The 23,867-nt window shown below is 42.0% G+C and overlaps 3 protein-coding genes and 1 non-coding gene across 9 annotated transcripts in view; all 4 read right to left on the bottom strand.

Moving 5' to 3' along the window:
- Nucleotides 1-109: 109 nt before the first annotated feature.
- atg16l1 (ATG16 autophagy related 16-like 1 (S. cerevisiae)) lies at nt 110-13,628 on the bottom strand. Of its 4 annotated transcripts, none has more exons than XM_017490544.3 (19): nt 13,462-13,628; nt 12,205-12,312; nt 11,873-11,966; nt 11,667-11,772; nt 11,351-11,424; nt 9,888-10,139; nt 8,189-8,254; nt 7,995-8,081; nt 7,191-7,250; nt 7,007-7,118; nt 5,999-6,104; nt 5,633-5,703; nt 4,645-4,716; nt 4,032-4,152; nt 3,779-3,884; nt 3,113-3,262; nt 2,934-2,981; nt 2,605-2,706; nt 110-1,866 (listed from the first exon to the last, which is right to left on the bottom strand). In XM_017490544.3, exons 2-19 carry the CDS (start codon nt 12,308-12,310, stop codon nt 1,773-1,775), a joined length of 1,827 nt encoding a protein of 608 aa, XP_017346033.1. In that variant the 5' UTR covers nt 12,311-12,312; nt 13,462-13,628; the 3' UTR covers nt 110-1,772. The 4 variants fall into 4 exon arrangements, with proteins under 4 accessions (XP_017346033.1, XP_017346036.1, XP_017346035.1 ...); XM_017490547.3 differs by having other exon boundaries at nt 7,007-7,109; XM_017490546.3 differs by having other exon boundaries at nt 7,191-7,247.
- On the bottom strand, nt 6,496-6,843 carry LOC124629125 (small Cajal body-specific RNA 6). Its single transcript, XR_006984009.1, has one exon. It is a non-coding gene; the product is annotated as a small Cajal body-specific RNA 6 (non-coding RNA).
- Nucleotides 13,629-13,875: 247 nt separating the features above from the next.
- Nucleotides 13,876-20,160, bottom strand: cldn15lb (claudin 15-like b). 3 transcript variants are annotated; one of them, XM_017491764.3, is made up of 6 exons: nt 19,267-19,420; nt 17,489-17,726; nt 16,152-16,316; nt 15,984-16,065; nt 15,194-15,307; nt 13,876-14,494 (listed from the first exon to the last, which is right to left on the bottom strand). In XM_017491764.3, the coding sequence occupies exons 2-6, from the start codon at nt 17,703-17,705 to the stop codon at nt 14,407-14,409; spliced, it is 666 nt and encodes a 221-aa protein (XP_017347253.1). In that variant the 5' UTR covers nt 17,706-17,726; nt 19,267-19,420; the 3' UTR covers nt 13,876-14,406.
- A 1,593-nt stretch (nt 20,161-21,753) lies between these two features.
- The window catches only part of LOC108277433 (presenilins-associated rhomboid-like protein, mitochondrial), a 5,019-nt gene continuing 2,905 nt past the window's right edge, over nt 21,754-23,867 (bottom strand). The window contains exons 6-10 of the mRNA XM_017490186.2: nt 23,268-23,417; nt 23,061-23,131; nt 22,726-22,827; nt 22,159-22,256; nt 21,754-22,046 (exon numbers count right to left, since the gene is read on the bottom strand). Coding sequence (XP_017345675.1) covers nt 21,932-22,046; nt 22,159-22,256; nt 22,726-22,827; nt 23,061-23,131; nt 23,268-23,417 — 536 coding nt within the window. The 3' untranslated portion in view covers nt 21,754-21,931. The remainder of the gene's footprint in view (nt 22,047-22,158; nt 22,257-22,725; nt 22,828-23,060; nt 23,132-23,267; nt 23,418-23,867) is intronic.

Here is a 23,867-nt window from a genome sequence, read left to right as displayed (position 1 = left end):
AAACTCACGTTTCCTTCCAAGAAGTTCTAGGTGTCCATCCTTTCTCCACTCCGATATCCTTTCGTATCTTTACACGTACACGATAAATAAACGACAGGAGGCAGATCGATCATGTTACATGTTTCATTGCGTGTAAACATACAGTGTCTCGTACACAGACACACACATTACGTACATACATACATTACACAGCTCATTAGCCAATGGGATTAAAGGGTCATCCTGAGCCCCACCCTCAACAAAGTGCTATATTTAAGTTATGTCCGTTTTAATTGAAAGAGCCAGTGAGATGCTTTGGCTCAGAGGATGATAGAACCGTAAAGAGAGTGTCCAGGAGGCATGTGCTCTCTCTCTCTCTCTCTGCGTAAGTGTGCGTGTGTTTCTTCCACAGATCTGCTGGGGCTAAATTTTAAAAAAAGTGCACTTTATTTGCAGGTTACTTCATCATAAGCCACACCCATTCCAAAATGTTGAAGCTCTGTGTACAAGTATTAAACCGTGTGTGTGTGTGTGTGTGTCTGTCACTCACCCCATTAAACACATGGGGACAACAGCACATCATATATATGTGCGTGTGTATGTGTGTGTGTGTATGTATATATATATATAAATAATGCAGTGTATTATTAGCGTTGGCTGCAGTGTTTGGCTTTGTCAAGAAGAGAGAAGGTGGAATTAGATGGCGTATCTATAATCACGACCTTAGCGTTGGCTGCAGGGTTCAGCTCATTCTTCCGTCAATCATCTCTACATCATACCCCGCCCCATTTCAGCAAGACATCACATTTAACATAATTCAGCTCTGTCTGTGTGTGTGTGTTGCTTATGATGCACACTTTTGTAAACATTAAAGAATGTGTTTGTTATTTTTTTTTTAATTATTTTTCGGGGGAAAAAAACCAAACAAACAATTACAGCAGGCGCTGTAAGCACCGATATCGGATTAGTGCGTGAACGATACCTTGAGCTAGTCGGTGGGACAGTCGGCTAATGCTAGCTTTGCTAGTTTAACGTGTCATTCCGAGCAAGTCGGAGACACTAAAGACAGTTTGGCAAATTTAAATAGCAGTTTGGAGCTTTGACAGCGTGTGGATGCTGGGGCACGAGCGAACGTTGATTCCAAAACACGTTTAGAAAAATCACAAACAGGGTTTTGGAAAACATCTCTGCTCAGCTAGCATGAAGACTCGCTATGCAGCTGCTAATCTGACAGTACGAAACGTCGCAGAGCTGCATTTGTGCGATGGAAGAAGTGATCTACAGAAAATAATAATAATAACCAAATCCACACACACACACACACACACACACACACACACACACACACACAATCCTTTCCCACATTGCCAAGGGTAGAGTGAGTACAGACCAGAAGTGGTCAGGGAGACAGTAAGTGAAGCCTTTTAAAAAGGCATGACATTATTAATTGCTGTTAAGAGACACTTGATTAACACACACACACACACACACACACACACACACACACACACACACATTACTCATTTCCATCAGAAATTGTGTGCATGAGAATGAGTGGGAGAGAGAAGAGACAGGAAAATAAAATCATTCTATTGGGCAAGTTGGATCCTTCTGTACAGATGGCCACGCCTCGCGGACACACTGCGTCCTGGGAAATGTTGTACGAGTACTAGGTAAAAAGTGGGGTCCTCCTGTAGGCTGGAGCTGAGCCGAACAGAGCAAGGTGAAGCAGAGCTGAACCAATCAGATCAGGCTGTGAGTGAACCAATCAGAGCATGGCAGAGCTGGACCAATCACATGTCAGACCAGAGCACGGCTTTGCTGCTCTTCTCCACACTGAGCACGTAGGAACCAGATGGAGACCAGGACACTGCGTTAATGGAGGAGCTGTGCAACACACAGACACACACAGACACACACACACACAGACACACACACACACACAGACACACACACAGACACACACACACACACACACACACACACACAGACAGACACACACACAGACACACACACACACAGACACACACACACAGACAGACACACACACACAGACAGACACACACACACAGACAGACACACACACACAGACAGACACACACACACAGACACACACAGACAGACAGACACACACAGACAGACACACACAGACAGACACACACAGACAGACACACACAGACAGACACACACAGACAGACACACACAGACAGACACACACAGACAGACACACACACAGACAGACACACACACAGACAGACACACACACAGACACACACACACACAGACACACACACACACAGACACACACACACACAGACACACACACACACAGACACACACACACACAGACACACACACACACAGACACACACACACACAGACACACACACACAGACACACACACAGACACACACACACACAGACACACACACACACAGACACACACACACACACAGACACACACACACACACAGACACACACACACACACAGACACACACACACACAGACACACACACAGACACACACGAGAGAGAGTTAATTCAAATTCATTGTGCTTTTGGAGTTCAAACAAATAGTAAGTAATAGAAAGGAATACAGAGAGAGTTTGTGTGCACGTGGTTACCTGTGCCCTTTGTCGAGTTTTATCTCCACTTTCCCTGTCAGAACATTCCACACATACAGAACACCATCTGCTGAACCCCCCGCAACGTAACTGCCATCAGGACTACACCCACACACACCCACAGAGAGAGAAGGTTATTTGATTATTTTTATTTATGCTCCATTACCTTGTCCTCAATTGCATGAGCAGTGTTCCTAATAAAGCAACCAGTGAGTAGGTTATTTAAGTAACCTTGGATGTTACTTCTTGAGTTTTACTCGCTAGGAAGTGCACACTAGTGACAAGTGCACAGAGATCTGGACAACTACCAGTGACTTGATGACACTCACCTGAAGGTGACTCTGGTGAAGTCTGACCCACACTTGAAGTGGTCTGCACTGTAAACACACACACACACACACACACACACACACACACACACACACACACACACACACACAGAGTGAAACAAAGCGAGAATGACCGCGAGAGCATGAGAGAGAGAGAGAGCGCGAGAGAGAGTGAATACCTGAACGTTTGTCGCACAGCGTTGTTGCGCAGGTCGATGATTTTGAGGAGGTCATCACGGGAACAGGTGAGCAGCTCTGTGCGGTCGTGATTCAGGTCCAACGACGTGACCCGACCCAACAGTTCCAACTCGCACACTGTACTCTCAGCACTACACAAACACACAGAGCGAATATCAGTCACAGACAGAGATGGACAGAAATAGTCAAAGGGAGCCATAGGTATACATGAGAAACATACACCGTCATAGAGAGACACAGACATGTGTACACACACTGACACACAGATTCACAGACACGTCCACAGAAATGCACAGAGACACCGACGAACACAGACACAGAGATTCAGTCACACAGACGGTTACAGACACATTCACAGAAAAAGACAGAACGAGACGTAGAAAGTCACAGAACACACACACACACACACACACACACTTAGCGGATAATGTTGTAAAGTGTAATTACACACTCGTGCCAGTGGTCTTCACGTTGTCCTTATGAAAGACATAACAGTTACTAACTAAACTGTTTGCCTTAGTAATCATCAGCCTTCATACTCCACGTCCATATTTTCCTGTTGCCTAGCAACAGTGTAATTACATTGAGCATCAACCGCTAAATACAGTTCTGGAAGGTTCTGTCGAAATGGCGACATCACGACCTACCGAATGTCCCAGAAGCGTACTTTCTTATCAAAATGGCCACTCATCACACACTGCTCCGTGCACACTATATCGTTACAGCTGGAGCCCGCAAACACAGTCTTCGTACCTGAGGGACGGAACCAGAGACCAGCTTTAGATCCACTTAGCCGTAGCGTTGGATTACATAATGCACGGATTATAGCTGGTGTTAGCATTAAGTGCATTAGCACTCACTAGTGGACATTAGCGTTAGTGTTAGCTAGTGTGTTCTTACAGACTTTGCTTCGCAGATCCCACAGTTTGAGCGTTCTGTCGTAGCTTCCCGAGACAACGCGAGCGTTATCCAGCAGGAAGCGAGCAGACAGAACCTTCCCGCTGTGACCTGTTAACGTGTGCTGGGGAGACAGAAAGATACACAGGTTACACACACACACACACACACACACACACACACACACACACACACACACACACACACACACACACACTCTCTCTCTCTCTCTGTCTCTGTCTCTCTCTCACTCGAACACACACAGGTTGTGCAGGTCTCAGTATGAAGGTGAGATCAGTAGCTCAGGTCTCCACCTCCATGTTGGACACTGCTGCCATGTGTGTGTCTGGTATCTCTAACAAACACACACACTCTGAGCAGAGCACTCTTCAATGTCAGCCTCCAAGCACCCCAACACACATACCTAGAGCATGCTGGAAAACACAGCTGAGGTGGCTCGGTGGAATTGAGGAAATGGAGGGGTGGAGTTCTGAGCTTCAGACCTTTTACATCACATCACTGACCTTCAGGATGCATCTCTTGATCAGAGTGCGTGCGTGCGTGCGTGCGTGTGTGTGTGTGTGTGTGTGTGTGTGTGTGTGTGTGTGTGTCTCACCCTCAGTCTGTAGTCGTCTACTGTCCAGATTCGGCTCGCAAAGTCATTGGACGCAGCCAACAGGTAAGAGCCCTGAGGAGGACACACACTTATTAAAACCATTCTGATTCATACCAAGCAAAATCAATCTGTTCAAATCATATCCATTCACTCAATTAACGTTTATTTTTGATCTGTTCGGTTAATTCGTACAGATTAATTACGACCAATTTATACCAATTTATTCATTTGTTCATGCTTGATTCGTTCATTTGACTCATTTTGAATCCATTCTGATCATTAATCAAATTCACTCTTACATGATTCATTCAGATTGATTCCGACCATTCAAATCACATTGATTAACTCCTCTGATTCATGAATCGAATGAACTAGGATGATCTGTTCATTTAATACACTTAGATTCAAATTAATTAAATCATTCCATCGATTCATTTGAATCACCCTATGATTCAAACGATTCATTCATTTGACTAGTATTAATTTATGCTGATTATTAATCAGATACGTCCCCCCCCACGATTAATTCATCAGTTACATTAACTCCTCATTAACGATTCAAATGCACAGCGATTTGTTCATTTCATTCATATCGATTCATTTAATTGATTTATACAAATTTGCTCATTTGAGTCAATTATTTGATCCATATTGATTGATATGGATACATTCATTTGACGCATTGATTACTACGGATCATTACATCACATTTTATTTATTTATTTTACATGATTCATTAACTCATTGGTTACACCAAGTCCTCTGGTTCTATGATTAGCTTGTTTTGATTCATTTGATCTTAATCATATTTATTTTATTAATTGTTTTACAGTGATTCATTTAGAATTTTGTGTTCCTTAGATCTGAGCCTTAGATCTCTTAGATCTCTTAGAGCCTTAGATTCCTTAGATCTGAGCCGATTGAAGTACAGGTTGTGTGGGTGTATGTGGAAAAATACACCACGCTGCATGTGTGATGATTTACTCACCGTGCTGTCGAACTCGATGCTGGTGATTCCAGCGTTACTGCCCATCAAAGTGCCTTTACACTCACAGTGACCTACACACACAAACATTAAAACTCCTTACGCCCTCATTAACACACACATTGCGGGGAGTGCCTCACACCTAGAGAATGCTGGTGGTCTGGGAGGAACAGAGGAGCCATTGGATTCAGAACTCATCCCTGACCTTCACAACACGACCCATAAGTTTTAACATCAAGGTCCGATTTTCAGAACACACCCTTTGTTTGACTGTCGCACACAGAATTTTTCGCTTGTGTGTGGTGGGTGGTATTGTTTAGGGGAGTCATCTCATTTTACATTCATCAGGTTAACGAGCATGTACAGTACCTGCAATCACCTCCCAAAGTTTTACACGTCGGTCCATTCCTCCTGTAGCGAACTGACGAGAGCCAGGACTGAACCTGACTGCATTCACCTCGCCTTCATGGGCATCCTGCACGCGCACACACACACACAGAATGATTGTTAGAATCAAAGTCAGCTGTTCACAGACTGTACACACCAGCTCCCACTATTTACAAATGTTTATTTGAGTCATAAAATCATCCAACACATCTGCACTATACTCAGACTGATTAATTAAATCAATTCATATCGATTCATACTGATCTGTTCATCTTAGCCAAAAATTTGATTCATGCTGATTCATTGATTTGACTCATTGTTCAGCGCTGATCATTAATTTGATTTGTTAATTTGATTCGGTTATCCCAATCGACTCACTTTGATTCATGGCAATGAACTCAACTGATTCATTTGGTTTTCATTTGATTTAAATTCATTTTTAAATTAATATTACACGCATTACATCGTTTCCGATCGAAGGTCTCAGATTGAAAACTGGAGATCATGAGCTGCTCACCCCCTGAAGCTCCGCCCTCCTGTGTGTGTGCTCAAAAGTGTGTGTACGTGCAAGTGTATGTGCACAAGTGTGTGTATAATGAAGTGAGGGTGTGAATGTTTCTGTCAGACGTTTCTACTCCGTGCGTCATGCCGTCTCTCTCTCTCGCACACACACACTGAGCAGAACGTCTCTCAGTATCAGCCACTGTGCAGCCCCAACACACAGAACTAGAGCATGCTGGGAAACAGCAGCAGGTGGGCTGGGAGGACCTGAGGAGCTGAAGGGGAGGAGCTCTCAGCTTCAGACCTTTTACAACTCATCATTGACCTTGTAAAGACTTCTAGTAATACGGCGCTACAATAGGCTAACTTTCAAAACAAGTGGGGAGAATTTACCCACAATGCAATGCAGTCACACTTTGTTGGGAAACTGGGCACCGTTTTAGATACAGCGATGACCTTTCGCACAAATTTAGAGATAAAGTGACTCACGAACAAGTGAAGTGCAGTGGAGGGGACGCGGACGTCTGCGCACACACCGGAGGGAGTCTCCGCCATGTCCGGGGGTGAGCCGTGCGAGTTCAGTGACCGCCGCCTGACCACACTAACACACACCATCTTTTATGTTTCTCACAAATGTACACCATCTCTCATGCTCACTCACCCACACACTTACCCAAATATATTGGTGATGGAATCTAGGAGGTTACCAGGAGGAAGCTGAGACGCTCGTCTACTGAGAACGTGAATATACAAGAAATGAGAGACAGACAGACTGTTCATTCATTGTGAATGAAGGGTTAATATCTGTGACTGCAGGAAAAGAGAGATGGAAAAATCAGGAGGCACTGCAAGACAGACACACACAGAGAGAGAGAGAGAGAGAGAGAGAGAGAGAGAGAGAGAGAGAGAGAGAGACATTGACAGAAGGAAGAAAAGACAGGTAGAGTGCCAAAACAGAAGAGGCACGCAGATACACAGAGACAGGGAGAGAGAGAAGCAGTCAGGCAGACAGACAGTCTAATAGAAAGCAGGGAGAGAGAATTGATTAAGACGGATTATAGGACAGAAAATCCAGGAGAGGTGGGCAGACAGACAGGGAGAGACACAGAAAGAAAGACAGATAGCGATAGATAGAGAAAGCAAGAGACAGAGAAAGCATAAGAAGGCAGACAGTGAGAGAGACAGGCTAAGCGGCAGATGTGGGTAGACCACCAACGATCGAAAGAGAGAGAGACAGAAAATCCAGGAGTGGTGAACAGACAGACAAGAAGACACAGATCCACACACACACACACACACACACACACAAATGGAGAGACAGGTAGACAGCAACACAGAGACAGCGAGAGAGAGAGAGAGAGAGAGAGAGCGCGTATAGAGTCAGACAACAGAAAAGCAGGAGTGTGAATAGTTGGCTGTGTGTGTGTGTGTGTGTGTGCGCGCGCATGTGTGCGTGTGTGTGTGTGCGCGCGCATACCTGGGTGTGCCGCGCACTGGGTGGTTGGGAGACGTCTCTCCTGTCCCTTTCCCCGTCTCCTCTGAAAGCACCTCAATGTCATCATCCCTGAGCCAATCGGAGAACAGGATTACTATCCAAGTCAGATCACAGTGTGGTATACAGCAAACAAACAAACAAACAAACAAACATTAACCAAAAACACACACACTTACATATCAACAGGAAGTGGTTCTTTTGCGGCGTCAGCCAACTCTTTCTGCAGCTTCGCTTGTCTGCGCCTGAACACACACACAGTAAAGCATCATTAAAATACTAACGATGGCACAGAACAGATATGTTTATGCTTTACTATATTTGCCAAAGTTTAATTGAATAAAAACATGTCATGTGTTAGCGATGTGCTGTTTTAAGTGAAGTGTTTTAAAAAGAGAAACTTTTTTTTGTTTGTTTTTTAGTGTGAAATACAGCATGGAACAAACTGACATCAACATCAGAATCTTTAAATAAATAAAATCAACTACAACAAAATAATTCACCATGATTAGTTGAACAAACCGCAGGTGAAATTAAGAAACATGTGAGTATTAAATAAAAGGCCAATGACAAATGTTAAAGCGCTGAACAGATTAAACACATTAAATATTTCCCATTTTTACAGTTAACAATAAAAATAAAACTACTTTAACCTACTTTTACTATCGATCTTAAGTGTTCAAACTAAACAAATAACTTATTTCTTAACACTAAGTTTATAGTTATTATTATTTAACACTAATATTCAACACTAAGTGTTAAAACTAAATAATAAAAAAACAAAATATGCAGATGCTTAAAGACAGAAATAATTAGTGCTTTTAACTCCATAAACCCCGACACTCGCGTTCATTCCGCCGACGGAATGGAAAAACGACTTATCGGACATTTTCAATTAGTATAAACAAATGAATTATATTATCATGCAGTTCTGGTATAAAATTAGTCAGGACACTGGTGGCTTTCTGTGTGTGCAGTTTCATGACTGTGTGCTTAACTGCTGGTGAGCAGCGGGATGGGAAATGGGCGGAGTTTGACCTCCCTGCTAGGCAAACAATTCACACCTCTCCATGAAAACATTGAGACAGATAAATCAGAGAGCAGGACTAAAGCTTTTTTTGACACTAAAACACCGTATGCAACTGCCACAATAAAATTAGAACATTTAAACCAAAGATCGGACTTGTATAAACGTTTACTACCTTACATAGACGGAAATCCAGTTCGCTCGCGGTTTTATAAATCACTTTTTTTTTAAATGAAATTTAATTGTAAATTTGCATTATATTATTACTGTTATGTTTAGATTATGTGGAGCATCCACCGTACCCTCTGAACGAGCTGGTGAAACAGAAACTGTAATGTATTATAACATGGTCATTAATGTAAATCTGAAATGTACTGAAAAAAATTTTTAATCAAAAAAAAAAAAATTACAACCTAGAACATCTTAATTTAAAAATTCTAAGTAAATAAAAATAAAATTTCTGCTTTTGAAGTTCACATTGACACTGGGCTAGTGAAGAACACACGATCTTTTATATAAATGTAATACGGACGTGTATTTCTTACTGTTGAACTCGGCAGGTCTGAAAGGTCACATGACTAGACTCTTGCAGCTATTAAGAGTCAATGTAGCTATTAAGAGTCCTGATGGCCCATCTGTAACTGCTGACCTGCTTGCTTTCGTCAGCCAGGTATGTTCATTAGTGAATGAATAAACAGGCGATCACCTTCAAAACACCCCACGTTCACACTTTTTACACATGCTTTTCAATGCTCTTCTGTTATAGAATCGAATACAGACACGTAAAGAAGATAATACGAGTCAGATTTGAACACTGAGGCTCGCAGTGTGAACGTGTGTGTGGCACTGACCTGCAGTCCTTCTCGTTCTCCGCGTTGAGCCGGTTCGCCTCCTGTGCCTTCTCGGCCATCCAGCGTGTGACGAGCTCCTGATTGTCCTCTGTGGTTTTGCGCAGTTTCTCCTCCAGAGCGCTGAACGTGATCTGTAAGGCGTCGTACTCGTCCCGTAGCATCTGATTGGCTCGCTCCAGGTCCGACAAGCAGTTGCGCAGCTCACGGCAATCGCCTTCGAGCTGGGAGATCTGCTGCTGGTACTCCAACATCCTACACACACACACACACACACACACACACACACACACACACACACACACACATTCCATAAACATAAATTTTTTAAAAATGAATGAACAAAAATGTTGCTCTTTTTAACGTTTATATATAATACACTGTGAAATAACACCGCACAAATCCGAAAGCCTTTGTAGTTTCATAGGATTTCTACACGTCAATTCAAACGGGAGAAAACGTAATAATAAAACAAACACAGTTGGCGAAATCGCGATCGCACAAAATCGTCTTTCACAGTAATGAACACGTGTCGCGGTGACGCGTCTCGGCCCTTGATATTGCTTGTTCAGTCCTGTAGAGACCGATTAAAGACGTCTTCCACGACGACCCCTGAAAATTTCACACCCCATATAAATAGCAAAAGTAATGACTTGTGGCACTCTTCAGGGCCACAAAAAACGCCATGTCTCGGGAAACGGACACGGATTTGAACGTGAAGTTTTGCGCACTGTTTATTGGAAATAGTGACATTCACACAACTCTGACATGGGGACAATCTGGAACATTTTATTTATTTATTTATTTTAAATCTTGATTTGAGGTGAATTTACCTGGTTAAGCATGCAAATGTCGACACGGTGAATTTAATGAAGCCTCATTTGCAGGAATAAACATACATTTTGAAAAAATATTTCCAACGTCAAGAAACTTTAATAAACAATCAGTGATAAGTCAAGCGCAAAAATAAATAAATAAATAAATTTTAAAAATGGGGGTGGCAGTGTCTCGCTCGGAAAAGGTAAATAAAGAAAGTCGCATTATGTGCAGTTTGGTGGGCGTTCAGGGAGTCGGAGCTCCTCCACCAGCTGATGCTTTGCCCGTTTGTGTGGTTCTAAGTGTGAACTTTGTGGTGGTGTATAACCCGATTACTGCTGTAACTGATGTTTTTCGGGTTGAGCATTGACAGAGGAGACACCATTTCATTTCAGGTCTGACAAAATCCCACCTCAGCGAGTCCTGACTGGTTTGTGCTACTTTTCAGAGCGCCATCGCTCACATGCGTATTACTCATATTACTGTTCCACATCGTTCAGTACGGAACGTGACCCAGACTGAAACTGAACCTCTCAGAGAGATAGATCCCAGGACCACTAGAAAACCAATGACTATTTATTAACTAGCTAAAATAAATCAAAGTGAACACACACACACACAGAACGCTAACAGGGTCATGTGGTACTCACTTGGCCTCGTTGTTCTGTATCTCTTTGTCTTTCTGTTGAATCTGGTTATTCAGCTCGATTACACTCTGGGCCAGCTGGAGACAGAGACACACACACACACACACACTTCAGTTCATCAGAGCCTCATTACTCATCATCTCAGCTGAAAACAGTAAAGCGAAAACACTAATGCATCTTTAACACTATACTTATGATGAACAGCATTAATGGTGTGTGTGTGTGTGTGTGTGTGTGTGTGTGGGGTCTGGCCTGGTTCGCCCCCCCCCCCAATCCCGCTGATTAGCAGTGTGTGTGTGTTTGGTTGTAGTGTGCTAACCTCTCCGCGTTTTTTGTGCAGCTCGGTGAGCTCCTCTTGGTGTTTGATGCGCATCCGAGACATTTCCTGCTGCAGCAGGTCACAGTGGCTCAACTCGGCCCCCGGGCTGCTCGCGCGCACACACACACAGACTGTTATCAAAATAAACTTTCATACATGTTACACATAAACACTGCTGGATATCGCTGAGGTCAGAGGTCACTGACCTGAGGTCATGTCTGCTCTGTAGTTCATATTTCTCTGTTTGCAGTCGCTCTGAGAGCACAGCCTGCAGGTCTGACTTCTCCAACAACCTGTTATCTACACAGAGAGAGAGAGAGAGAGAGAGAGAGAGAGACAGCACAAGAGAGTCAGTGAGTGTCACTCATGGAGACAGACAGACAGTCAGTCACTCAGTTCAGACAGAGAGACACTCCGATAGACAGACAGACAGTCAGTCTGAGACAGATAGAGAGAAACAGACACAGACTCAGTGTGTGTGTGTGTGTGTGTGTGTGTGTGTGTGAATAAAGTGTGTAACTGTGTTACAGTCACTCACACTGCTGGATGATCTCCTCAAAGGCCTGTCGCTGCACACGGTCCCTCTGCTTCAGCTGCTGCGCCACGTGTCTCTTCCACACACACTCCACCCTGCGACCTGCCATCGCTACACACACACACACAAAGAGTGATTGGTTGTCTTCTTCAGACAGAGTGAGTGTTTTTCCTCTCTGTGATGCGTTCTGACAGCCTGTCAATCAAACAAACCGGGCACTGGAAATCGGTGACATCATGTCACGTGACTTGGCATACCCATTATTTCTGTCTAGAGTTACATAGAGCGAAATAAGATAATTTCACTCATAAAATCTGTTTCCTACATTTAATAAAGTAAAACAATACATTTAAAAATAGTGAATAAATAAAATTATGAGGACAGCTTCGGGGCAGGTTAGAGACCCGGATGTAACCAGACAAACATTCAACTCACGTTTTCTTTTTAAATTGTTGTTTTTTTTAATGGAATATATTTAATGTTCTTGGGTTGTTGTTTTTTAAGTCTAAACTGGTATGAAACTAGAGTTTGTCAAAACCAACACTAACACCTGAATATTTCCAAAACAGTGGGTGAAACTGAAACAAAGAACTCTAAACAAACTTCAGAAAAGTACCTTTTTTAAAAAAAAGTTACATTATATAGGCGTTATATTATAACCAGTCACTAATATTACCTTTTTAGATCATATTAAATCATCATTATTTGCTGATTAATGGATGAACAGGTAAACTAGCTAAGGTAGCATGTTAGCCACCCTGCTAACTAGACTTGCCATGTCATCATCCAACCGATTCGCTGCACAAATCACACGGATAAAATCAGTTCTTTATCTTCTCACAAATAAATAATTTGAAAAAATCTGCGTTTTTTTTTTTTAAAGTCGGTTAACGTTAACGACTAACACTATCAGGGTAGCTAGCTAAGTCTAAGCAGGCTAAATGTGACAGTACGGCACCGCGCATGCGCACTTACTACAACAACATGACGCTAACACGCATGCGCGGTAATGAATGCAGCGTTACGAGCTATAACTTGGCAAAACAAACATGAACAACAACGGGGAATTTCTATATATATATACTTTAAACATATATTTATAAATAATTAAAAATACTAGTGCTTTATACAAAACAAATATACACTTTAACTGCGCTGAATTAAAATAAAACGTTCTGCGGTTAGGACAAATGACTAATATCTTAACTTGCTAGCTAGCATAAATACTTTTTTAAATGCGGAAACATGTTAGCAGCTCACGTGAGTTAAAGGTTTCCTCCAGTATTTCTAAACACTTCTTGAGAGAATCCTTGTTGATACGTGCAAAATAAAACGAAGAAAGAAATCACATGAAGTCGCCTGATAGCTAGCCAACTCCACACACATTCGGAACCGCCATCTTGGCTCGTGCACAAAATCACTTCCGGCTGTTAAGCTTAACGCACGCCCTCATAACCAAAACAGACATTTTCCCCGGAACTCCTTATTTGGTAATCAGCGTAACTGAATCTAAAATAACCTTTAAGAGTAGCTTTTTAAATATTTATTTTATTTATTTATTTTTATTTTTTAAAGGAGCAGCAGAAGATTATTCATATTTGTCGAAGAAATAAAAGTAATAAAGTGTTAGTTTCAGTCAGTAAACTTATTAATTAATAACGCAATACAAAAATGAGCATATAAAACGTAAAGGATTTATTTAAATGATGAAACCTTCAGTTACATTTATTACTACCACAGTTTAAATAAAAGGACACTAGATGGCGCAAGTATATCCGTTCTGATTTATTCACATCAAACATCAGAAAAGAAATATTCACAATTTTTAATTTATTCCTCATTAACATGCCAAAATATTATCCAACCCCACATACAGAAAACAAGTACTGATCAATTACTCTACTTATCCAAAACGGAAGTTATATAAATAGAATCTATTGTTGTTATTTACTAAAAAATGTAACAACCCCCCCCCCCCCCCCCCCCCCAACAAACAAACAAAAACCCCAAACAACAACAACACAAAACAAAAACATCTTAATTCATAAAGGCAAAAGCCTGCAATTTCGGAAACATTTATTCACAATAACAACACAAAGACATCATGTTTAACACCACAAACAACACACACACTCACACATGCTATGTGCCAGAAACATTTTTATAAACAATTTTCATTTCCAGTGTGTGTAGAGGGTTCTGGGCTCAGACGTACGCTCTGGAGGTGCTGCTCTCCAAGTGAGTGCCTGTTTTATAGATCTGCTGATTGGCTGACGACTTGTACCTGTAACCACTGACACACACACACACACACACAATATTATTATTCTGGAAACTTCAAAACTGCAGGATATTAGTGTGGATGCTTCATGTATGAGTGTTATCATTTACTACATGTTTCTTGTAGAACTAAAAATTCCTGCCAGATTTACAAAAACTCCATAAAAGGCGAAGGGCTCTGCTAAAGGCAAAATGACAACTAAACGGTGAAAGTTTCCAGTAACGCAGCTCAGCCACTGCAGCTACGCGTCGCTACCACAGACACACACTGACTCGTCCTCGTTTTTGTTTTTCTGTTTTTAAAATAGGACGCCATTACTTTTGTCCTACTTGAATAGCTAGTCTTATTTGTCTTAAATTACAGATTAGTTTAGATTGCTTTCTTTCTAATAATGAAATGACCAAACAAAACCGAGGTTCACGTCAGCGAGTCTCAAGAGGGGTCGTCGGATACGGACGTTTTTTTTTTTTTTCCAGAATGAACAGAATTTTCACCTATTTTTGTCTAAATGAAGAAATGTCTCCGTATCCCGCTCTGTGTTTTGTCTTTTAATCAGATTTTTCAAGAACTACGGTCTAAATTTCTATGTAGCTATAATTCCAGTCATGTTTCTGGCAGGAAGAACAGTCTGAATATCGCAGTTTAGCGTATAAACAGTTTAATCAGTTCAGTGTGTGTGTGTCTGTGTGTGTGTGTGTGTGTGATACACACTCTGTGGGTTTTGGTGATCTTGCTCTCTTGAACGATCCACACAGCATGGCTCCTCCCATAATCACACACACCGCCGCGGCCCAACCCAAATACAGACCAGTTCCCAGCTCAGATCTACACACACACACACACACACACATTATACACCTTATACACATTATACTTTATTTCATTCCTTCCTTCATCGTGACTTTCTTCCTCTCCTCCCTTTTCCTCCATCTTGTCCTCTTTTTTCTTACTTCCAGCGAAATCGTTTACCTTTAACTGCCCCATAAACAGTGTGTTCAACCGCTCTTATCGAAAACGTTATTGTCTGTCTATCCATGAACCTCTTGCCAAGGTCACTGAGGGTAACGGGAAAATAACCAGCGATAAGATGGTGTGATGATGGTGTGCGCTGTTACCACCCCGACGCCGATTATTTTTCCTCCAGCACGTGTTTTATTCCTCTTATACCACAGCGATCCGCCAACGCTTAGAACGTTTTTATCCGTCCGTGGTCGCACTGAACGTCGGAACGTCCGAGAAACAGGCTAGCTCCTGTATTCGCTTACGTTGTTCCCGAGAGTACCACCTTCTCGCTTTTCTCCCTCTTGAAACAATCAGAAATGTGTCAGAGAACCGACCGATACGAAGCACTGACACTGGAGACTCCTTCCAAAACATGCGAAATAAACATCCCCTTACGGAAAACTTCACCCTATCAATGATTACACAACAATTCTTTCCATCCATACAAGCACACCTGACCGGTCAGAATTCCACAGTGTGTATGTGTGGGTTTGCTCACTTTGTTCCCACGTAAAAGGGGTCGTTGAACTCCTGAACGATGCGCGACGCGTACCACGACACAGCCGTCAGCACACACAAGCCTGAAACACACAAACGGTGTTGATTTGTCACACACATATTACACACTGTCACACACACAGTCTTTGTGTGTGTGTGTGTTACACACCAGACAGTATGAACATCAATCCAGCGGTGAGTGTGAGTCGTCCTTTACTCGTCTCCTTCATGCCGCCCAGTTTGGTGCACTTCAGCCCCAGGACAGAGAGGAGGATCGAGGCGAGTCCAAGCAGCAGGGCTATGATCATCAGAGCACGGCATGCCTGCACATGGGCTACACACACACACACACACACACACAGTTAACACAATAGTGATAAAGAATGTGTAAACAGTGTATAATACAATACAAACAATGTATTTATTTACATGTAGTGTACTACATATAATGTATAGAATACCCCCCCAACCAGCCGAGGTCCTCTGAGACATAAAGTGTGTGTGTGTGTGTGTGTGTGTGTGTGTGTGTGTGTGTTACCATCCAGTGCGAGCATGGACTCGAAGCGTCTGCAGTTACTGATTCCTGTACTGGCCTTCACACACGCCTGCCACAGGTTCTCGTACTGCTGTGTGCTCATGATCACGCTGCCCGCGTACGACGACACGCGCCAGTAGTTATTCGCTAAACTCACGGCGCTCAGCAGCCACCCACCCACACACAACAAGAAGCCCAGTAACTCCATCGCCATCGACATGATCGCGCACACACACACACGCACACACACACTTCGGCAAAACTGCTATACTCACTAATACACACTGCGGCACAGTGCACTAACTGGCCTTTTGTGTTAACGAGTACAAATAAATCTAAAGGTTAGTGCTACAAGAGAGCTAACACACACTCTCTCTCACACACACACACACATACACACACCTAAAGTAAACGCTAACAGATACAAACAGCTAACACACACTGTCCTAGAGAACAACACACTAAATCTATAGCATGAAAACGTATTTAGAGTAAATCCCAGTCCGACGGCCTCCTCTCTGGGAGTGTGTGTGTGTGTGTGTGTGTGAGACAGGGTGTTAAGAGGACTTTACTCGGAAGGGCCATAAAGTCATAAACCTGAGACTATCCCACGGTTGCCATGACAACAAACGGGCAGAAAATGATGATGATGAATCTAGGTTTCGATTAAGCGTGTCTCCTCTAAAGGTTTATGGTTTGCCTTATCAGTGTGATCACATGATTCGGAAGAGTGACACACGTTCCTGAGGGTAGAGCTTAGGTTTGTTGGTCAGCCAATAACAAACTTGATCACAGAGTATGATGTCACCACAACATTTAAGGACAGCCTGTCTGAAACCGTTTTTTTCTCCCCTCAGTAGGACATATTGGTCTGTATGAGTGGGACAGATGGGTGTGTCTCTGAGTGTCACTGGTGTTTTGTGTGTGTGTGTGTGTGTGTTTGTGTGTGTGTGTGTGCATGTGTGTCGCACCAGGCAGCCCCAGTGTTGTGGGGTGTGTCACACACTGCACCCCCATGTTGTTGGAAGCGCAGCTCTTCCACAAGCCTTCATACTGTGAGCTGCTCGTCATCACTGAGTCGGCATTGGTGTGTATCCGCCACACCGCTGAGTTTGTGCTGCTCGACTCCAAACACCAACCGAGAATGGCCAGGACCACGCCCATCACCTCCACCATTACCTCCGCCATCACTGAGAAGAAAGGCAGAAACTGAAGCACAGAAATGGAATGGAGATATTATAACCCATATATATAGAGAGAGTCTCATCTCTAATCTCAACCCTTTAATCTCTAATCCCAACCCCTTCGTCTCTAATCCCAACTCCTACTCTGTAATCCCAACCCTTAATCTCTAATCCCAAATCATTAATCTCTAATCCTAACCTCTTAATCTCTAATCCCAACCCCTTACACTCTAATCCCAAACCCTTAATCTCTAATCCCAACCTCTTAATCTCTCATCCCTACATCGACTCTGTAATCCCAACCCCTTAGTCTCTAATACCAACCAGTTAATCTCTAATCCCAACTCCTACTCTGTAATCCCAACCCCTTAATCTCGAATTCCAAACCCGAATCTCTAATCCCAAATCCCAACTCCTACTCTGTAATCCCAACCCTTTAGTCTCTAATCCCAACCTGTGAATCTCTGAATCCCAACTCTTTAGTCTCTAATCCAAACCCTTTCATCTCTAATCCCAACACTTTAATGACTAATCCCAACCCCCAATCCCTAATCCCTAATCCCAACTCCTGATCTGTACTCCCAACCCCTAATCTCTAATCCTAAACCTAACCCCTGGTACCTAACCTGCAAAGCCAAGAGCTAGATGTGGCTTGAAATTGATATTTACAGAAAAGGTTTATGGTGGGCTAGACTTCCATTACATAAAGATTCAAACATGGAGAATTGTGTAAATGTCCTTTAAAAAAAAAAAAAAATCGAACTACTCCTTTAATCCAAATTCATAACCTCCACCACAACCCATAAACCCTAACTCCTAAACCAAGACTAAGGATGGAGTTAATTCTAAGTGTCAAAAACACACAAAAAAGGCTAATGATAACATACTATACGCTTGGTTTAATGAATTTCTTTAGGGGTCCATTAAAAATGTTCTGGTTACTATTAAATACCAGCAGAACCCAATAATTACCATCTGAATAAAATTAGATAAGCAATCAGGAACCATTAGGAAAAATATATTCCATTATACGACCATCACAGATCACCAGAAACACATTAGAAGCCTCTACTTGTTTCTTTACGCAGGGAAATTAAACCAGTGAAGCCATTTTGAATGGATCTAAAAGTTATTTCTGAGGAAAGAAGGGTTTTAATGGTGACGTTGTTGTACATGTTGTAACATAGAGAGGAGCTAATGCTAACATAGGAACCAGAGACAGGCTAGAAACAAGAATAGTTCTAATGCTAAAACAAAAAGCGTGGGAAAAAAGCTAATGCTAACTCTAAAAGAAGCCTAGTGCTTATAATGATTTAGGCTGAACGTCCGTTTTACTTGGCATGTCACTAGAAGCTAAAATGTAACTTAAATTTACTCTTATTCAGTGAGCATATCTTTGTTGAACCTTTAATTTGTAGCTGAAGTGCAACATGTGCACACAAAACACCAGAACGCATCACAGGAGGATGGGTTTAATCCAGTAAAGCAGCAGCAATAAAATCAGAAACGCAGTAAAGGTGACAACTTTCATCTGATCACTTTTCAGGTGTAATTCCTCAACTTACCTGCTCTGTGAGTCTCCTGAGTGTTAAACAGTGTGCGGTTCTGCCTCACTGTCTCGAGTCGTGTAAGTCACTGTGTTAATATTGGCTTTGGGTCAGTGACCCCCAAAACAGAGCAGCTAAACACAACGGCAGTGGATTTTGTTCAGGAGGGCTAGATGTGTGCTGGAAAAGATTAGCCCATCACAACAAACACAAAGTCCTAAACTCCTGACACCAAATATAATATCTAAAACGAACATCCCCAATCTCCAGAACCCTACTTTTTAGCCTTCTTTACTGTTAAACCCTAATTCATGAAGCCCAACACAACTCCTAAACCCCAATCTCCACCTCTAACTCTTCAACACTGATAAACCTTGTCCTAAATCCTAAACTCCAACACCCAAACATTTCTAAACTCCTACACTCTAAAGCATTAACTCCAGACCTTAACTTTTAACACTTGAATCCTAGTCCCCAACTTTATGTCATTAAATTCTTAAACCCTAAGTCCAAATCCCCATCATGTTCTCCTAAACCCTAATCTTAATCCCTAACCCAAATCCTAATCCTTGCCTAAATGTCTAAACCCTCAATCCTAATACAGGACCTCAGCTCCTAAATCATATATCATAACTCCCAATGTTAATACCTAATTTCTAAACCATAATACCCCAATCTAAATCAATAACTTCTAAAGCATAAAAGCTAATCCCCAATGTTAGCTCCCAAACCCAAAATCATAATCCCTAACATAACAGTAACCCCTAAAATCCTCAATCTTAAAAGCTAATTCCCAACATTAACTCCTAAACCTTCCGTCCGGACCTTAACTCTCAAATCCTAATTCCTAATACATAAAACTAATCCCAAACCTCCAACATCAATCCCCAACCTTAACTTTTAACTTCTAATCCTTAACTCTAAATCCAAACCCTTAACTCTGAATCCAAACCCTTATCTTTTAAGTCCTAATCCTTAACTCTTAATCCAAACCCTTATCTTTTAAGTCCTAATCCTTAACTCTGAATCCAAACCCTTATCTTTTAACTCCTAATCCTTAACTCTTAATCCAAACCCTTATCTTTTAAGTCCTAATCCTTAACTCTTAATCCAAACCCTTATCTTTTAACTCCTAATCCTTAACTCTTAATCCAAACCCTTAACTCTGAATCCAAACCCTTATCTTTTAAGTCCTAATCCTTAACTCTTAATCCAAACCCTTATCTTTTTACTCCTAATCCTTAACTCTTAATCCAAACCCTTATCTTTTTACTCCTAATCCTTAACTCTTAATCCAAAACCTTAACTTTTAACTCCTAATCCTTAACTCTTCATCCAAAACCTTTTAACTCCTAATCCTTAACTCTTAATCCAAACCCTTATCTTTTAACTCCTAATCTTTAAATCCTAATCCCCAACCCATACTCCCTATTTGCAAATGTGTTATGGTAAACCTGAGCAAAAAAGTCAGCATAACCAGCGTTATGCAAATGAGAACAGTACGTTGTGCTTAGAGAAGCACGAGCAGCATAAAAGGGGAAGTTTTGATAAAAACATTCATTTAAAAAGAAGATGAAATATCAAACAACCGATCAGATTGTTTTCTAGGTTTCCATAACAACACCCTGTTCCTAATCCTTAATCCCAACCCTGTTTCTAGCATTGAGAGAATGTAGCAGTTTATTATATTATAAAGACAGAAATCTGCGATCGAGGATGGAGTGTGTGTGTGTGTGTGTGTGTCAGTCATCATTGTCAATCATTTACATTTAACTGGGATCAAAGTTCTCCAACTGAAACTGCAGTTACTGAATATCACAGCAGTTTACACACACACACCCACACACACACATATATATATATATATACACACACACTTCCCAGTTTCATGCAATACTCCTGGTTTCAGTGACAGTTTCTAACAATCATAGCATAAACACACTGTTCCGTGATCTAATATCTTGGTTTCTCTAGAAACATCTCACTCACAGGGACTCGTATAGCGGATGGTCTGCATAATCTTACAGTAACAATAAACGAATAAAAATGTGTTATTTAACAAAACAAAAATAATCATAAACATCGTGAAGTTTGCTGCGAGATGTTTCTGTAAAATTTATGGAAGGAGTCTCCAGTGTCAGTGTAACTCCAACTAGTCTTCATGGACGTTCCAGAACGGTAACTATAAACGGTTAAAAAGCGTCAGATTTCGCTCTTTAATAAATGAAAAATTGTCATCGTTGACAAAGCATTGTGGTGTAAGAGGAATAAAACACTTCAGAACGTGCTGTTACAGGGAAATAATCAACGATGTTATTATTGCGCACCAGCGAGTGTGCGATTATACCGACGCGCGTCGGGATTCTAACCAGCGTGCAGTTCCACTGTTCAGTCACACGTCGCTGCTGATTGGTCAGCTGCTCTAACGGCCACTGTGACATCATCACATAGTGGCGGACAGAAATCCTTTTAAACGTATAACATTAAATAAAAACAAAAAACATGTAAACCAAACAACGTAATAAACGTTTTATTTATAGTCCAAAAGAACAACTGAAATAAGTTTAATCACAGCTCATTCACACACACACACACACACACACACACACACAGTACACACTCATTCCTAATACATTGGTGTTTACTATGATGATCCGATGTAATATTTTTTCCCCATGATGCTCTAGAGGGATCCGTTTCCGCCGGTACCAGGTCCTCGTGTCCGGAAGTTGTGCCACATTTTCACCAGTGGCTCTCTGTTCTTCCAGATCAACTCATTACCGTAGATGATGTACCATCTTTACACACACACACACACAAGAGAGAGAGAGATACATACAGATTATGGTTGATAATTATGTGATTAGAGTACAGTGTTGAGATGTGCGTATGTGTGTGTGTTTCACTCACATGCCAAACAGAGCGCCCCCTAAATGAGCAGCGTGGTCAAAAAAGCGCCATCCCATAATCAAACCTGCTGTATCCAGGGCAACGATGGCTTTCAGTGCCTGATTCAAGAAGTGACATCACAACAAATATCAGGAAATAAAAATAAAAGAGCTTTTCATTACTTTTATGGTGTGTGCATGTATGTGTGTATTTGTGTGTGTGTATGTGTGTGCATGTGTAAGTGTGTGCGCGTGTGTGGATGTGTGTGTATGTATGTGTGCGCGTGTGTATGTGTGTGTGCACGTGTGTGTATGTATGTGCGTGTGTGCGCATGTGTGTATGTATGTGCGTGCGTGTGTATGTGTGCGTGTATGTGTGTGCGTGCATGTATGTGTGTGCGTGTATGTGTGCGTGAGTGTGTATGTATGTGTGTGCGTGTGTGTATGTATGTATGTGTGTGCGTGTATGTATGTGTGTGTGTGCACGTGTGTGTGTATGTGTGTGTGTGTGCACGTGTGTGTGTGTATGTGTGTGTGTGTATGTATGTGTATGTATGCGTATGTATGTGTGCACGTGTGTGTATCTCACGTTTCCTGCAGTGAAGGTGTACATAGGAAGGAAGACGATGGCCAATTTAGCTTCAGGCATCTTCGTGCAGACGGCAGCGAGCACGGTCATAATAGCGCCAGACTGACACACACACACACACACACACACACACACACACACACACACATTCAAAATCAATGTAAAGGATGTGAGACTTTCCTTTGAGAAAATTAAACCAGTAGCACCCTCTAGTGGTATATTTCTTTAAGTACAGGTTACTACAGTACAGTATATATTATATTACCATGCAGTAGTGTTAAAATAAATCATTATAACAATCAGAATAAAATGTTCATGATGTGTGACACACTCACCGCCCCTAACGAAGGCCCCATCCTCCCTGTTAACGTTTTACAAACGTAGCTAGCAAATGAGGAGATTACACCTGAAACACAGACATACACACACACAAGCTATATAGGAATGAGGGCATGTCTATGTGATGGCTGTACTGAAGTTTTTAGCTTTAATAGAGTCTCACAGAAGCAGACAGACAGACCGACAGACACACATACACCTACCTGCAGAAAGATAGACAGCAACAAACTGCTCCTTTCCCATCATGCTCACGGCGCTGGAGGAGAAACTCCACAACACATACATGTTGGCCGCCATGTGGAAGAACGAGTAGTGACTGAAAGACGACAGCAGCATGGGCCAACACCGTGCACCTACACACACACAAACTTGATTTATTTGGCATTTCTATACTGATACTGTGCCAATATTATTGTGAAATTCAAACAGTAAGTAGACCTGCATTACTAAAAGAGTAGAATATGAACGAAAGAAAGAAAGAAAGAAAGAAGTGTGATCATTAATGCGTTATGGTTAGAATGAAGATGTATTAGGATTAAAACGGGAGCGCGTGCTGGGATTATAATGAGTTTGTGTGTTGGGATTATAACGCGTGCTGGGATTATAACGAGTGCGCATGTTGGGATTATAACGAGCGCGCATGTCGGGATTATAACGAGCGCGCATGTCGGGATTATAACGAGCGCGCATGTCGGGATTATAACGAGCGCGCATGTCGGGATTATAACGAGCGCGCATGTCGGGATTATAACGAGCGCGCATGTCGGGATTATAACGAGCGCGCATGTCGGGATTATAACGAG

This window comes from Ictalurus punctatus, chromosome 17 (assembly GCF_001660625.3).
Source record: "Ictalurus punctatus breed USDA103 chromosome 17, Coco_2.0, whole genome shotgun sequence".
Lineage (NCBI taxonomy): Eukaryota > Metazoa > Chordata > Actinopteri > Siluriformes > Ictaluridae > Ictalurus > Ictalurus punctatus.
This window is presented reverse-complemented; position numbering and strand designations above follow the sequence as displayed.

What these genes read in the sequence shown, in the direction of transcription:
- atg16l1 (XM_017490544.3), bottom strand. Translation starts at nt 12,310, where the DNA reads ATGGCAGGTCGCAGGGTGGAGTGTGTGTGGAAGAGACACGTGGCGCAG. An exon ending in ACTTTGGGAGGTGATTGCAG is followed by an intron (nt 5,704 to 5,998) that starts GTACTGTACATG and finishes TTGTGTGTGTAG; the next exon opens with GTCACTGTGAGTGTAAAGGC. An exon ending in TTCACCAGAGTCACCTTCAG is followed by an intron (nt 2,707 to 2,933) that starts GTGAGTGTCATC and finishes GTGTGGGTGTAG; the next exon opens with TCCTGATGGCAGTTACGTTG.
- cldn15lb (XM_017491764.3), bottom strand. Translation starts at nt 17,705, where the DNA reads ATGGCGGAGGTAATGGTGGAGGTGATGGGCGTGGTCCTGGCCATTCTC. An exon ending in ATTGATGTTCATACTGTCTG is followed by an intron (nt 16,066 to 16,151) that starts GTGTGTAACACA and finishes TGTGTGTTTCAG; the next exon opens with GCTTGTGTGTGCTGACGGCT. An exon ending in CCCTTTTACGTGGGAACAAA is followed by an intron (nt 15,308 to 15,983) that starts GTGAGCAAACCC and finishes GTGTGTGTGTAG; the next exon opens with ATCTGAGCTGGGAACTGGTC.